The 17,406-nt window shown below is 38.5% G+C and overlaps 1 protein-coding gene across 1 annotated transcript in view; it reads left to right on the forward strand.

Annotated features, from left to right (window-relative positions):
* Positions 1–252: 252 nt before the first annotated feature.
* LOC149186501 (F-box/kelch-repeat protein At1g80440-like) overlaps positions 253–17,406 on the forward strand; it is a 72,150-nt gene continuing 54,996 nt past the window's right edge. The window contains exon 1 of the mRNA XM_089409372.1: positions 253–588. Coding sequence (XP_089265498.1) covers positions 253–588 — 336 coding nt within the window. The remainder of the gene's footprint in view (positions 589–17,406) is intronic.

Raw genomic sequence — 17,406 nt, forward strand, 5'->3', positions numbered from 1 at the left:
CATTTCTGAGCTTTAGGGAACAACGAAAATGGTAGTCATCCATTAAAGTCGGCCAATAGTTCACCTCAGGTCAACTGCTCAAGGTATTAATAGAAAGAATTATATCTCAATATAGGCAGCCAAGAGACAAAAGCATGTTAGTAGAAAGAATAAAATCTCAATATACGCATCCAAGAGACAAAAGGGGTTTTCTGAGGTAACACTCAATTTCTAAGCAACATTCATTTACCGAATCTCTCATCATTGGAAATAATGGAAGATTTTCTGAATGTTCCTACTGATATCCAACAGCAAGTGTTGTTGCGCGCTCCTTACATATCACACGATGAGTTGAAGGATGTGTGTAGAAGCTGGAAGGAAATGATGTGTAGTCCCCGGTTCTATGAGGACAGAAAGACCTATGGCACGAGCCAACATTTGATATGTCTTATTCAATCAAATCTCACTCCCACTGTTTATGGAATAACAGTATACGACCCTGTGGAGAAGACGTGGGAAAGGACACCACCTATTCCTTTTGATCTTATTCCATTTGTGACCGTGTTGGTTTGTGTGAATGAAAAGCTTGTCGTGTTTGTGACCGTGTTGGTTTGTGTGAATGAAAAGCAGTCTTTCAAGAAGATCCAAGCACGCTTGAATCTCTTTGTCTTGTTGCAAGAAGACCTTGGCAGGGGCAGCAAAATCAAGGGTTTAACAACTCTATGAATTTCCAGCCCCCACCAAATTGGAATCCTTGGCAACAACCTTGGTCACAACCACAAAATCCTTTCCAAGCATGGTTGCAAAGCATGCAAATGCAAAATCCTTATGGGAGATTTTCCCAATTCTATCAATATCCTCAATCCTTTCAGAATCAGCAAGCTCCCCAACTTCCAAATCAAGGTCAACAATTGTCATTGCCATTCCCTCAACAACAACAACAACCTCCTCCACAAAATCAAAATTCTCAACTCTTGCTACAATCTCAACAGAGGCCAAATCAACTTCCTTCTCAGCCTCAACCAAACCCCAATAATAGGAATCCTCAAAATGCTTATGTGATGGAAGGTCAACCACTCATGGAAGGTCAACCATTCCCTACCTAGATGGTTGTTCCTCTCAATGAGGTACAACTCAGATCAGGTAGAATCCTAGACCGACCTTCTACAAGTGCTCGACAACCCATCATTTCCGAGGAAGAATCTCTCAAAGTCAATAAGGGTTCTGAAGCATCCCTTCAAAACCCAAGCATTCAAGAAAAAGAAAAAGAATCAACTCCCATAGTTGAGCAACCTACATCTTCAACTACACCTCCTTTCCCTGAAAGGTTACAAATCGACAAGGGGGTGGAAAAACAAATTTGGTTGCCTGACTATGACTTTCTAGATGAATTGAAAAATGTCTGTATCAAGATTCCCTTGTTAACAGCCATTAAGGAAATTCCCATCCTAGCAAAGACAATAAAGGAGTTGAGTTTGAAAAAAACAGGAAAGAAAACCAGAGATACCAAAAGGATACATCTAGTTGGAAAAATTGCAGACATTATGATGGGTAAGATTACCATGCAAAAGTATGTGGATCCCGGTAGCCCTATTGTTAAAACTCATATTAATGGGGTTGAAATCCCAAATACTTTGATTGACTTAGGAGCCGCTATCAACATCATGAGTAGATAGACCATGGATCAGTTAAAGCTTCCTAAACTTCTCTTTACACCTACTTTGCTGCAACTTGCAGATAGATCAATCATCAAACCTGATGGTGTATTGGAAGATATTCCAGTCTCACTAGACTCTTGGGAGTATCCAGTTGATTTTATGATTTTAACTCCCAAGAACAATCTAGGAGGACATCCTCTTATTTTAGGAAGACCTTGGCTGGCCACAGCTGATGCTTTCATAAGTTGTAGGTCTGGAGACATGTATATATCAGATGGTAATTCTACCAAGAAATTCAACTTGTATCCTCCAGCAAAGGCAATAACAAAATTAGGAGAAGATGAGTGGATCAATGATGAGGATACTCTTCAACCTGTTCTAACCATCTCTGAGATTAGTGAGGATAGTCAAATTTTAAATACATTAGAGAATTTTGAAACACCTTTAGAATATGACTCTACACAGTTTCAGTTAGATGCAGACATTGAATATCTCTCCTCTAGACAGATGTCTCTCTTCTCAATGGAAGAGTTTGGTAGTTCTACAGTTGAAATCTTTCCAGGAAAAACATTGAACATTAACAAGAACTTGGAAAGACCACAACAAGAAGAATTAACTAAACTGTTGCAAAAACATTCCACTGCCTTTGCATGGGAATACACTGACATGAAAGGAATCGACCCTAAGACTTGTATTCATCACATTTATATTGAAGAAAACAGCAGACCTATTAGGCAGCCACAAAGACGGATGAATCCAAATCTTAGGGAAATTGTGAAAGAAGAACTTCAGAAATTGGTCAAGGTAAACTTCATTTACCCCATTTCAGATAGCCAATGGGTTTCTCCCTTGGTTATAGTGCCCAAAAAGAATGGTAAATGGAGAGTTTGCATTGACTATCGAGAATTGAACAAGGCAACCTTAAAGGATCATTTCCCTCTACCTCTTATTGATCAGGTACTAGACACTTTAGCAGGTAAAAAGTATTTCTCATTCTTGGATGGTTTTAGTGGTTACAATCAGATTCAGGTAGCACCTGAAGATCAAGACAAAACCACCTTTACTTGTCCTTGGGGAACTTTCGCCTACCGAGTACTCCCTTTTGGATTATGCAATGCACCCGCTACATTTCAAAGGGTTGTACTAGGAATCTTCTCAAATCTGATTCATGATTGTGTAGAGGTATACATGGACGATTTCACAGTTTATGGTAATACATTTGAAGAAGCTTTGGCAAATTTAGAAAAAGTACTGGTAAGATGTAAGGAAACAAATCTTTCTTTAAGTCATGAAAAGTGTTTTATGATGTTTACTGAAGGGATTGTTTTAGGACATCATATTTCAGGAGATGGAATCAAAGTTGATAGATCTAAAGTCGAAGTCATCTCTAAGTTACCCATTCCAAATTGCCAAAGAGATGTTAGAAGTTTTCTTGGGTTTACTGGTTATTACAGAAGATTTATTGAAAACTTCACTAAGATAGCATCCCCTCTTTTCAAACTACTTACTAAGGATTGTGAATTTAAGTGGGATCCTGAATGTCAATCTGCCTTTCAAGCTTTAAAGACTAGAATATCTGAAGCACCCATTCTAAGGGGTCCAAATTGGAAACTCCCTTTCCACATTTCTACTGATGCTTCAGATACAGCTTTAGGAGCTGTTTTGGGACAAAAGGATTTGATCCCTTATGCCATTTATTACACAAGTAAGAATTTGACTCCTACTGAGTTAAATTACACTGTTACTGAAAAGGAATTTCTAGCCGTTGTTCATGCTATAAACAAGTTTAGACATTATATAACCGGCTATGAAACCTTCGTCCATACTGATCACTCTGCCATTAGATACCTCATGAATAAACCAGTCACTAATGGTAGAGTTACAAGATGGCTTTTGCTTTTACAAGAATTCAACATAACTGTGTTAGATCAACCAGGTAAACAGAACACAGTAGCAGATTTCTTGTCTAGAATTCAAAACACTAATGAGGATTCTCCTGTAGAGGATAAATTTCCAGATGAGTATTTGTTTGCAGTAACTACCAAAACTCCTTGGTATGCTGATATTGCTAATTATTTAGTTACTGGAAAGTTACCTTTACATTTATTTCCTAATGAGAAAAGGAAAATCATTCAGGAGAGTTCACATTATTCTTGGATTTCTAATGAATTGTTCAAGACAGGGCCAGATTTTATGATCAGAAGATGTGTACGGGAGGATGAAATGCCTGACATCCTTAAGGCATGTCATGACGAACCTTGTGGCGGACACTTTGCTGATAGGATGACAGCCTATAAAATCCTTTCTTTAGGATATTATTGGCCTTCTATCTTTAAGGATGCAAAGCAATATGTTAGAAGGTGTGACAGTTGTCAGAGAGTTGGAAGACCAACTCTTTCAAATGAAATGCCACTACAGCCACAGGTATGCATCGAACCCTTCAAGAAATGGGCTCTAGATTTTGTTGGACCAATTAATCCGCCATCCAAGCAAAAGAGATATATATTGGTTTGTACTGATTATGTTACTAAGTGGGTAGAAGCTAAAGCATTAACTTCTGCTACTAAAAATTCAGTTGTTCAATTTCTTTTTGAGGATATTTTCACTCGTTTTGGTGTCCCAAGAGAAATTGTAACAGATCAAGGGAGCCAATTTACATCAAGGATGATGGAGAAGCTGATGGAGGAGTACAAGATCAAGCATAGAACATCTACTCCATACCATCCGCAAGCGAATGGTCAAGTAGAATCTACAAATAAAGTTCTTGAAAGCATCATCACAAAGACTGTTCATCTTCATAGAAGAGATTGGGCAGAAAGGCTTCCTGAAGCCTTATGGGCCTATAGAACTACGTGGAGGAACACCACAGGACATTCTCCCTATGAACTTGTTTATGGGAAGGAAGTCCTGTTCCCCATTGAGTTCCAAATCAAGACCTTCAAGACAGCAGTTCAATTGGGGATGAGCTTATCAGAAGCCCAGAAGCACAGAATGGACCAGTTAAATGAACTAGATGAAATGAGACAAGATGCAATTCTAAGGACCGATCTAGTTCAGCACCAAAGAATCAAATGGCATGATCGACATATCAAAGAAAAGAAGTTTCAAAAGGGTGATTGGGCACTCTTGTTTGATTCCAAATTTAAGGACTTCAAGGGAAAATTTCAAACTCATTGGCTTGGGCCATATGAGATTGATGAAGTCTTTAATAATGGAGCAGTTAGACTGAAGACTATTGATGAACTTCAAACTCCCTTTATTGTGAATGGCCACCAGTTGAAAGTTTACCACAAGCCACTCTCAAAAGAGGAGTTTGTTAAGTTGTTCCAAGGCGATTCTGAAATAAGGCTGGTGGAGAAGAATTCTTCTCCTCCATTAGCCTAATCTCTGTTTCTTTCAATTTCAGTTCAATGAATAAAAAAAAAAAAAGAAAAATAATAATAATAATAATAAATGTATGAGCCTGAAAACCAATCTCTGATTGGCAGTCTCATGCAGAAAACCTGAGGTGAAAATCAGGGTCACCTGACACCTCATGTTTTCCAAAAAAAAAATCTCTCTCTCTTTTTCATCTCACTTCGCCATTTCATCCATTCCATCTCACCATCTCATTCCATCTAACCATTTTCACTTCACCTCACTGTTTTTCCACTCATTCATCCATTCATTCCATTTTATTTCATTAATAAAAGTTTTTTTTCAGACAACTAAGGTCATTTTGTGCAGTTGGAGGACACTATTGCACTTCCCGCAGCTATTTGGCAATTCTGCAGCTGTTTAGCCTTTCTGCAGCCCCTCTGCACCTGCACAAAGAAACACAGTCTGTTTGAGAAATTTTTCACAGTTCAGAAATCAACAATAACAAGGAGGAAAGAATCATGTAAAAGCAATGAGTTAACAAAGGGTTAATGGCAAATCATTGAAAGGCAAACCAAACATGGATCTGAGGTATGTTTTAATCTTAAACTTGCAGTTATTTTCATTACGCAAAGTTTTCTGGGTCATGTCTTTTTACCACTAATTGTAATGATTACCCATTTTCCCTACCATGCGACCATATACCATGCATATCTCTCAAGCCATCAGTCTTGGATTATCACCATTTTCGAAATCATTTACGGCTGCTTCTATCATTAAGGCTTTCGTACCCTAATGACGTAACCTAATGTACTACGACTCTCTAAGTCCTCATTCCGCAGCCATGTGTAAATCTACCGCCGAAATCTAAGGATCTAGCCGTTCCTATTCATTATTTTGAAACCCTCCTATGCTCATAACACTTCACTTCACGCTGTTCCATTCTCTCATTTCGTTCCACTCACTACGCTGTCTCCATAAACCATACTCTGTTTTTTTTGTCCTCTCTGAGAAACAGTGAATACACATAACCAGTGAACGTATGTTACGGTTGTATTACGACTATCAAGCCACCGTTCCACTGTGTTAAAGATGCAATCCACCATTTCACTATGTTCAAGCCGTGAATTCACCGTGTCTAAGGCTATTGTTGCAGCCATACAACCTCCTCTCCACAAAATTCTGGAACAGAGCCGAGAAATTACTGTGTAAAGCCACCATTGAAGTCGTGTTTTAGAACAGGAGACGTGGAGTCAATGGGGAAACTTTTAAGGGCTGAACCAGAAGGTTCAAAATTCCTGGAAGCATACCCTCAAGTTGAGGAGGCATTGCAGAGAGCCAACTGGCTACAGTGCATCAAGAAATTTAAAGGCTATCACAAGGAAGTTACTAAGGCCTTTGCAAGATCATTCTGAGATAAAGACAGTCAAGTGGAGGTGGGTGATTTAACGTTTACAGTCTCAGAGGGTAGCATAGCACAAGCTACATCTCTCCCACAAACCGGTGAAAGGTGGTTTAAGAACCGGTCAGTTCAAGGTCAACAATGGAAGGAGATTTTTAAAAACCCAGGTATGGATACAAGTGTCTTCACAAAAGGAATTCCTGTCTCTCATGTTAAGGAAGAATGGAAAATTTTACTGTTGTTAGTGCAAAAATTTTTCACGTGTGAAGGGAGATTTGGGGTATTATACGTTTATCATGGTAAAATTATGTTGCAATTTCAAGGAGAACATGATATAAATCTTCCCTACTTTCTATTCCAAAGCCTTAGAAAAATGTGTTCCATGGCCCAAAGGAATCCACGAAGCATTGAAGCATATCTCTGTCATCATAGACTTGTTAAGTTGTTAGTGGAGGAACAATTAAAAACAAAACGACACACATGGGATAAATTTCTTATAAGAAATCATTTTGAAGAACCTGGAGAAACTTCTGTACCTAGGAAAAGTAGGAGAAAAAGAAAAGAGGATACTGATACCCCTGAAACTGATATCTTAGAGGGAAAAGTCCAAGGGCAGATTGAAGAGGAAACTGAAATACATCAGTCTGAACATGAGATGGAGCCTGAACTTACTGTGGACAGTGATCCAATAGCTCAAGAGATTACCACACAAACCCTCTCAGAACTTGCCCGAGAAGTTGCCCAGAAGATAAAAGAAAATAAGAAGAAACAAAAGCAAGACAAGGGAAAATCCATAGTTCAAGAAATTTATCAAACTCCAGAGACTTCTAGTGAGGAAGATAGTCAACCCTTGGCACAAAGGCTGGCCAAACTCCATGCAAAAACTGCCCTTTCTAAGGAAATAAAAGTGCAGAAACCAAGGAAAAAGGCACAAAAAGAAACACAGAGTGTTACCAATGTAAGAAGGAGCAGCAGATTGCAGAATAAAGGGAAAGCCACAAGGACACTTTTCATTGATCTAAGCACACCTGAGAAGGGTGCTATAAAATCAGACCTTGAGGATAGTCCACAACGTGATGCAGCTACTCCTCCAAGGGAGGACAGTCCATTTCAGCTGGAGTTTGAAACTGAAATTGAGCATGAACACAGTCCAAGGAAGTCACCAATTGTTGACCCAGTTCAGCAAGAGGTGTACAACTATTTTGAAACATTGGAGCAGAACACTGCTGGCCCAAGTAATATCATACCTCATGAGCAGCAAATAGACATACTCAAACAAGAGATCTATGAACTTGAGGTGCTAAACCGCCACATTAAACAGAAAAATGAAGAAATGAAGCAGCAAGCTGATATTGCCAAAGCAATCCAAGATAACACCATGCTTCACATGGGCATGTGGCAAAAGAAAAACAGCAGACTCAAGAAGAAATGTAGAAGGCTAAACAGAGCCTTAATCAATTTGAAATTCAGATGCATGTTCAAGAGACCAAAAGTTAATGTTTCCACACAGAGGAAGAAGAGGAGATTGGATGTCTTAGCAGAGGCATCCCAGCAGATGGATTGAGCTGTTTTTTCATTGCATGAGGACATGCAATACCCTCGTAGTGGGGGTATGTAGAGCCTCTACTCTACATCTACTTGTCTACCATTTTCCTCAGTTTTTCCTCATATTTTCTTCACTTTTGCCTCATTTTCACTGTAAAACCACCCAGATCATTACATTAGGTGTCATTAAGCATGATCAAGTAAGTTTTGCTAATGGATGACTGTTTGTTTAGATTTTGACTTACTTGCAGGAATCCCGTAGCTGTCTGGCAATCCCGCAGCCATTCAGCGATCCTGCAGCCATCTGATGATCCTGCAGCCTTTTTGTTAAACCGAAGGTTCCACATGTCAGTTAGCTAAATGAGCCACATGGGCACTTAGGTATCAACGTGCTCGAGGTTCCTGTTCCATTTGTTCAACCATCCATGTCGTCTGTACCGCTGGTCAAAACTGGTCAAGTTATGGTCAAATAAAGGCAGCTCAACGGTGATTGTAAGCTGTTATGTCACGTCAGCTCAAGCGGTGACTTGTCCGCGTTTTGCAGGTGGTAGGGGACATGATCCAACATGGGATTCATTGCCCATGGCGATAGAGCCTCTAGATCATCCACGCAGCCTTATGATGTGTCAATGAACCTTGAATACGCATTACAGTTAGTTGTTTTTTAGTTATTTGTTGTACGTGTAGACCATCCTTCAGATGCTTATATATACCTGCGTCTGCGTACGCTTAATTTACTTTTTAGTGGCTGTACTTTCTGAACTTGTTTTAATTTTAAGAGCTTTTGCAAACTCTGTTTTTATAGTGCTATTCTAGCACTCTGTTTTGTATATTTCTGCAAATGGAGCAATAAGAATAGTGCTGTTTTGAATCTTTCAGTTCCTTAAGTCTTCTTGTGGCTGAATGAGTAGAGGGCCCCTATTCATGTTAGGCTCTGTAAAGTATTTTATGTGCAGCATTTCTTTATTTTCTCAATCAGCATTTCTTTAAACATGTATAGTTTGATTTATTTGATTTCTTTTCCTTCAAGCTGATCAGTATTGTTTCCTTGCAGATTTTTAGCCTGGGATTTGTTTTTATGTTTGTATTTGCTTTACAAACTAATGGTATTTGAAGTTGACAGGTTCAAGTTGCTGCCTTTGTTCTTATAGCTGATTTTTAGTCTTATTTCTCAAAGTTCTGCTAACACATGAATGATCTTTTATCATAAATTGCTATCTTTTAAGGATCAGAATACCACTAATTTGCAGTTGGCTTTGAGTGCTTTCTAGACTAATTTTTCACTACTTTCTAATCATACTTTGCATAGTACATATGGCAGAAGTAGAGAGTTAGAAAGAGCAAACGTTATCACTAGTCTTTAAAGTATATCTTTCTTATTTTTTTTATCACTTTTCTAATTCAACTTGAGCTACTTCTTAATCATACTTTACACAACACTATGTGTTTGAAGTAGGGAGTTAGGGAGAGATCATCATTATCTTTGGTTTTAAAAGTGACTTTCTTTCCTTTTACTTGCAGCAGCATGAATGGTGTCTAGTGCCATTGGAAGTGGTTATTTGCTTTTAAGTTATTTTCAAGTTACTTGTTTCTTTCAAGCATTTACTTTCAAGCAAGTAGTTAGCAATCACTAATCACACACTATCACTCATCTGTTTATAAATCACCATTCCATTTTAGGAAGATAAGTTAACCACAACAACACCCCCAACGATAAAAAAACACTCTAAGAGGTTGCTTAAGTACATATAGTACACCTTCACTTCATCAGCTTACGAGCCCCGGGCTGACAATTAATACTAGCAATTTAGATACACTAAATTGACTAAACATTTTGGCGTCGTTGCCGGGGAAGTGAAATTAAGTAGCCATATTCTTAGAAAAAAAAAACATAAAATTTCAAGAAAAGAAGTTAATAGCCTATCTAAGTATGCTCTCCTCTTTCACTTTGAAGTGATCTGGAGGATCAGAAAGGAGAAAGTTATTGATTTAATAGTTTCTTGAGTATGCTCTCTTCTTGCACCTAGAGTGACCTGGAAGATCAGAAAAAGAACTATTTAACTTGACTTGAAGATAAAATAAAAAATGACATGCATAGAGCTAGAGATTCTAGGGGAAGGTTTTTAGCTAGAGCTCGAAGTTCAATTTTTACAAGTCCATCTGCTTCAAGAGATAGACAAGAGACACCTCCCTTATCTCCAACCGAAACTCCTAGTCCTAGAATTCCTGAAATTCAAGAGCCAAGAGTTGACTCTCCTACACCTTCTATTGAGTTTGAACCAGGAAGAGACTCTTCTCTTTCTCCTACAAGAAAACCAATTGTAATTGAGGAAATAGACTCACCTGAGGAAGAAGGAGAAATCTCTTCTCATTCACCCTTTGTAGAAGAACCAGAAGATTTTGAAATCCCTAGGAGAATCATCATGGCAAAGGAAGAAGGAGGTGGTAGAGGTAGAGGTAGAGGAGGAGGAGGAAATAACAATAATAATGGAGGAGGTAGAGGTCCCATTGGAGGAAATAGAGATGGGGATAACTCATTTGGGTTTCCCATTGTTAATGAGGATTCCCGAGCCACCATGAAAAACATATCACCATCCGTCCTCCCAAATTTTCATGGGTTAAGAACTGAAGACCCTGAAACATTCTTGTTTGAATTTGAAGTTGTGTGTCGAACCTATGACTATCTGGATGATACTCAAAAACTCAAACTGTTCCCATCAACATTAAAAGATCAAGCTTTGAAATGGTTCATGGGGTTACTTACTCAATCCATTAGGACTTGGGATGAAATGAAACAAACCTTTTTGGATAGGTATTTGGATTATTGTATGCCTACTAATCACAAGGATGAGGTTTTTAAAATGATGCAAAAAGAAGATGAGAGCTTAGAAGATTTACTTGAGAGATTTCAATATAACTTAAAAAGAGCAAAAATGAGTACCTTGGATGAAGAGACCTTAAAAGCCCTCTTATTAAAAGCCATTAGGGATGAATGGATAGATATCTTAAACATGATGGGGAAAGGGGATATTTCTCAACTTTCTCTCAATGATATAGCAGAACTTTGTATCCATCTCTCAAGGGGCAAATCAAAAACTCAAAAAGGGCCTAGAGATCCTTCTCTCCTTAGGGCAAATAAATCTGCAACAGGATCAGTGAGTAGGGCTGAAATCGGTAATATTCTAGATGAATTTAAAATTGACATCTTAGGGAGTCTTAGTGAACAAATTGATACCCTTAAGATTCAAAATAAACAAAAAGCAGAAGCCGAGGCTATGACTATCTTTTGCCCGAAGTGTAGAAAGAAGCATGCCTTAAGGGAATGTCCCTTGGAAGCACAAGTTGTGGAAACCTGTGTAATTTGCTCAGAAACTCATGAGACCAAGGATTGTCCTTCAATCCCTGGGCTCAAAGCAGTCTTTCAAGAAGATCCAAGCGCACTTGAATCTCTTTGTCTTGTTGCAAGAAGACCTTGGCAGGGGCAGCAAAATCAAGGGTTTAACAACTCTATGAATTTCCAGCCCCCACCAAATTGGAATCCTTGGCAACAACCTTGGTCACAACCAAAAAATCCTTTCCAAGCATGGTTGCAAAGCATGCAAATGAAAAATCCTTATGGGAGATTTGCCCAATTCTATCAATATCCTCAATCCTTTCAGAATCAGCAAGCTCCCCAACTTCCAAATCAAGGTCAACAATTGTCATTGCCATTCCCTCAACAACAACAACAACCTCCTCCACAAAATCAAAATTCTCAACTCTTGCTACAATCTCAACAGAGGCCAAATCAACTTCCTTCTCAGCCTCAACCAAACCCCAATAATAGGAATCCTCAAAATGCCTATGTGATGGAAGGTCCACCACTCATGGAAGGTCAACCATTCCCTACCTATATGGTTGTTCCTCTCAATGAGGTACAACTCAGATCAGGTAGAATCCTAGACCAACCTTCTACAAGTGCTCGACAACCCAGCATTTCTGAGGAAGAATCTCTCAAAGTCAATAAGGGTTCTGAAGCATCCCTTCAAAACCCAAGCATTCAAGAAAAAGAAAAAGAATCAACTCCCATAGTTGAGCAACCTACATCTTCAACTACACCTCCTTTCCCTGAAAGGTTACAAATCGACAAGGGGGTGGAAAAACAAATTTGGTTGCCTGACTATGACTTTCTAGATGAATTGAAAAATGTTTGTATCAAGATTCCCTTGTTAACAGCCATTAAGGAAATTCCCATCCTAGCAAAGACAATAAAGGAGTTGAGTTTGAAAAAAACAGGAAAGAAAACCAGAGATACCAAAAGGATACATCTAGTTGGAAAAATTGCAGACATTATGATGGGTAAGATTACCATGCAAAAGTATGTGGATCCCGGTAGCCCTATTGTTAAAACTCATATTAATGGGGTTGAAATCCCAAATACTTTGATTGACTTAGGAGCCGCTATCAACATCATGAGTAGACAGACCATGGATCAGTTAAAGCTTCCTAACCTTCTCTTTACACCTACTTTGCTGCAACTTGCAGATAGATCAATCATCAAACCTGATGGTGTATTGGAAGATATTCCAGTCTCACTAGAATCTTGGGAGTATCCAGTTGATTTTATGATTTTAACTCCCAAGAACAATCTAGGAGGACATCCTCTTATTTTAGGAAGACCTTGGCTGGCCACAGCTGATGCTTTCATAAGTTGTAGGTCTGGAGACATGTATATATCAGATGGTAATTCTACCAAGAAATTCAACTTGTATCCTCCCGCAAAGGCAATAACAAAATTAGGAGAAGATGAGTGGATCAATGATGAGGATACTCTTCAACCTGTTCTAACCATCTCTGAGATTAGTGAGGATAGTCAAATTCTAAATACATTAGAGAATTTTGAAACACCTTTAGAATATGACTCTACACAGTTTCAGTTAGATGCAGACATTGAATATCTCTCCTCTAGACAGATGTCTCTCTTCTCAATGGAAGAGTTTGGTAGTTCTACAGTTGAAATCTTTCCAGGAAAAACATTGAACATTAACAAGAACTTGGAAAGACCACAACAAGAAGAATTAACTAAACTGTTGCAAAAACATTCCACTGCCTTTGCATGGGAATACACTGACATGAAAGGAATCGACCCTAAGACTTGTATTCATCACATTTATATTGAAGAAAACAGCAGACCTATTAGGCAGCCAAAAAGACGGATGAATCCAAATCTTAGGGAAATTGTGAAAGAAGAACTTCAGAAATTGCTCAAGGTAAACTTCATTTACCCCATTTCAGATAGCCAATGGGTTTCTCCCTTGGTTATAGTGCCCAAAAAGAATGGTAAATGGAGAGTTTGAATTGACTATCGAGAATTGAACAAGGCAACCTTAAAGGATCATTTCCCTCTACCTTTTATTGATCAAGTACTAGACACTTTAGCAGGTAAAAAGTATTTCTCATTCTTGGATGGTTTTAGTGGTTACAATCAGATTCAGGTAGCACCTGAAGATCAAGACAAAACCACCTTTACTTGTCCTTGGGGAACTTTCGCCTACCGAGTACTCCCTTTTGGATTATGCAATGCACCCGCTACATTTCAAAGGGCTGTACTAGGAATCTTCTCAGATCTGATTCATGATTGTGTAGAGGTATACATGGACGATTTCACAGTTTATGGTAATACATTTGAAGAAGCTTTGGAAAATTTAGAAAAAGTACTGGTAAGATGTAAGGAAACAAATCTTTCTTTAAGTCATGAAAAGTGTTTTATGATGTTTACTGAAGGGATTGTTTTAGGACATCATATTTCAGGAGATGGAATCAAAGTTGATAGATCTAAAGTCGAAGTCATCTCTAAGTTACCCATTCCAAATTGCCAAAGAGATGTTAGAAGTTTTCTTGGGTTTACTGGTTATTACAGAAGATTTATTGAAAACTTCACTAAGATAGCATCCCCTCTTTTCAAACTACTTACTAAGGATTGTGAATTTAAGTGGGATCCTGAATGTCAATCTGCCTTTGAAGCTTTAAAGACTAGAATATCTGAAGCACCCATTCTAAGGGGTCCAAATTGGAAACTCCCTTTCCACATTTCTACTGATGCTTCAGATACAGCTTTAGGAGTTGTTTTGGGACAAAAGGATTTGATCCCTTATGCCATTTATTACACAAGTAAGAATTTGACTCCTACTGAGTTAAATTACACTGTTACTGAAAAGGAATTTCTAGCCGTTGTTCATGCTATAAACAAGTTTAGACATTATATAACCGGCTATGAAACCTTTTTCCATACTGATCACTCTGCCATTAGATACCTCATGAATAAACCAGTCACTAATGGTAGAGTTACAAGATGGCTTTTGCTTTTACAAGAATTCAACATAACTGTGTTAGATCGACCAGGTAAACAGAACACAGTAGCTGATTTCTTGTCTAGAATTCAAAACACTAATGAGGATTCTCCTGTAGAGGATAAATTTCCAGATGAGTATTTGTTTGCAGTAACTACCAAAACTCCTTGGTATGCTGATATTGCTAATTATTTAGTTACTGGAAAGTTACCTTTACATTTATTTCCTAATGAGAAAAGCAAAATCATTCAGGAGAGTTCACATTATTCTTGGATTTCTAATGAATTGTTCAAGACAGGGCCAGATTTTATGATCAGAAGATGTGTACGGGAGGATGAAATGCCTGACATCCTTAAGGCATGTCATGACGAACCTTGTGGCGGACACTTTGCTGATAAGAGGACAGCCTATAAAATCCTTTCTTTAGGATATTATTGGCCTTCTCTCTTTAAGGATGCAAAGCAATATGTTAGAAGGTGTGACAGTTGTCAGAGAGTTGGAAGACCAACTCTTTCAAATGAAATGCCACTACAGCCACAGGTATGCATCGAACCCTTCGAGAAATGGGCTCTAGATTTTGTTGGACCAATTAATCCGCCATCCAAGCAAAAGAGATATATATTGGTTTGTACTGATTATGTTACTAAGTGGGTAGAAGCTAAAGCATTAACTTCAGCTACTAAAAATTCAGTTGTTCAATTTCTTTTTGAGGATATTTTCACTCGTTTTGGTGTCCCAAGAGAAATTGTAACAAATCAAGGGAGCCAATTTACATCAAGGATGATGGAGAAGCTGATGGAGGAGTACAAGATCAAGCATAGAACATCTACTCCATACCATCCGCAAGCGAATGGTCAAGTAGAATCTACAAATAAAGTTCTTGAAAGCATCATCACAAAGATTGTTCATCTTCATAGAAGAGATTGGGCAGAAAGGCTTCCTGAAGCCTTATGGGCCTATAGAACTACGTGGAGGAACACCACAGGACATTCTCCCTATGAACTTGTTTATGGGAAGGAAGTCCTGTTCCCCATTGAGTTCCAAATCAAGACCTTCAAGACAACAGTTCAATTGAGGATGAGCTTATCAGAAGCACAGAATGGACCAGTTAAATGAACTAGATGAAATGAGACAAGATGCAATTCTAAGGACCGATCTAGTTCAGCACCAAAGAATCAAATGGCATGATCGACATATCAAAGAAAAGAAGTTTCAAAAGGGTGATTGGGCACTCTTGTTTGATTCCAAATTTAAGGACTTCAAGGGAAAATTTCAAACTCATTGGCTTGGGCCATATGAGATTGATGAAGTCTTTAATAATGGAGCAGTTAGACTGGAGACTATTGATGAACTTCAAACTCCCTTTATTGTGAATGGCCACCAGTTGAAAGTTTACCACAAGCCACTCTCAAAAGAGGAGTTTGTTAAGTTGTTCCAAGGCGATTCTAAAATAAGGCTGGTGGAGAAGAATTCTTCTCCTCCATTAGCCTAATCTCTGTTTCTTTCAATTTCAGTTCAATGAATAAAAAAAAAAAAAAAAAAAATAAAAAAGAAAAAATAATAATAATAATAATAAATGTATGAGCCTGAAAACCAATCTCTGATTGGCAGTCTCATGCAGAAAACCTGAGGTGAAAATCAGGGTCACCTGACACCTCATGTTTTCCAAAAAAAAAAACTCTCTCTCTTTTTCATCTCACTTCGCCATTTCATCCATTCCATCTCACCATCTCATTCCATCTAACCATTTTCACTTCACCTCACTGTTTTTCCACTCATTCATCCATTCATTCCATTTTATTTCATTAATAAAAGTTTTTTTTCAGACAACTAAGGTCATTTTGTGCAGCTGGAGGACACTATTGCAGTTCCCGCAGCTATTTGGCAATTCTTCAGCCGTTTAGCCTTTCTGCAGCCCCTCTGCACCTGCACAAAGAAACACAGTCTGTTTGAGAAATTTTTCACAGTTCAGAAATCACCAATAACAAGGAGGAAAGAATCATGTAAAAGCAATGAGTTAACAAAGGGTTAATGGCAAATCATTGAAAGGCAAACCAAACATGGATCTGAGGTATGTTTTAATCTTAAACTTGCAGTTATTTTCATTACGCAAAGTTTGCTGGGTCATGTCTTTTTACCACTAATTGTAATGATTACCCATTTTCCCTACCATGCGACCATATACCATGCATATCTCTCAAGCCATCAGTCTTTGATTATCACGATTTTGGAAATCATTTACGGCTGCTTCTGTCATTAAGGCTTTCGTACCCTAATGACGTAACCTAATGTACTACGACTCTCTAAGTCCTCATTCCGCAGCCATGTGTAAATCTACTGCCGAAATCTAAGGATCTAGCCGTTCCTATTCATTATTTTGAAACCCTCCTACGCTCATAACACTTCACTTCACGCTGTTCCATTCTCTCATTTCGTTCCACTCACTACGCTGTCTCCATAAACCATACTCTGTTTTTTTTTCCTCTCTGAGAAACAGTGAATACACATAACCAGTGAACGTATGTTACGGTTGTATTACGACTGTCAAGCCACCATTCCACTGTGTTAAAGCTGCAATCCACCATTTCACTGTGTTCAAGCCGTGAATTCACCATGTCTAAGGCTATTGTTGCAGCCATACAACCTCCTCTCCACAAAATTCTGGAACAGAGCCGAGAAATTACTGTGTAAAGCCACCATTGAAGTCATGTTTTAGAACAGGAGACATGGAGTCAATGGGGAAACTTTTAAGGGCTGAACCAGAAGGTTCAAAATTCCTGGAAGCATACCCTCAAGTTGAGGAGGCATTGCAGAGAGCCAACTGGCTACAGTGCATCAAGAAATTTAAAGGCTATCACAAGGAAGTTACTAAGGCCTTTGCAAGATCATTCAGAGATAAAGACAGTCAAGTGGAGGTGGGTGATTTAACTTTTACAGTCTCAGAGGGCAGCATAGCACAAGCTACATCTCTCCCACAAACCGGTGAAAGGTGGTTTAAGAACCGGTCAGTTCAAGGTCAACAATGGAAGCAGATTTTTAAAAACCCAGGTATGGATACAAGTGTCTTCACAAAAGGAATTCCTGTCTCTCATGTTAAGGAAGAATGGAAAATTTTACTGTTGTTAGTCCAAAAAAT

The sequence above is a fragment of the Pinus tabuliformis genome, chromosome 3_1 (assembly GCF_031772625.1).
Source record: "Pinus tabuliformis cultivar Carrire ecotype Pingquan chromosome 3_1, CPIR1, whole genome shotgun sequence".
NCBI classification, from domain to species: domain Eukaryota; kingdom Viridiplantae; phylum Streptophyta; class Pinopsida; order Pinales; family Pinaceae; genus Pinus; species Pinus tabuliformis.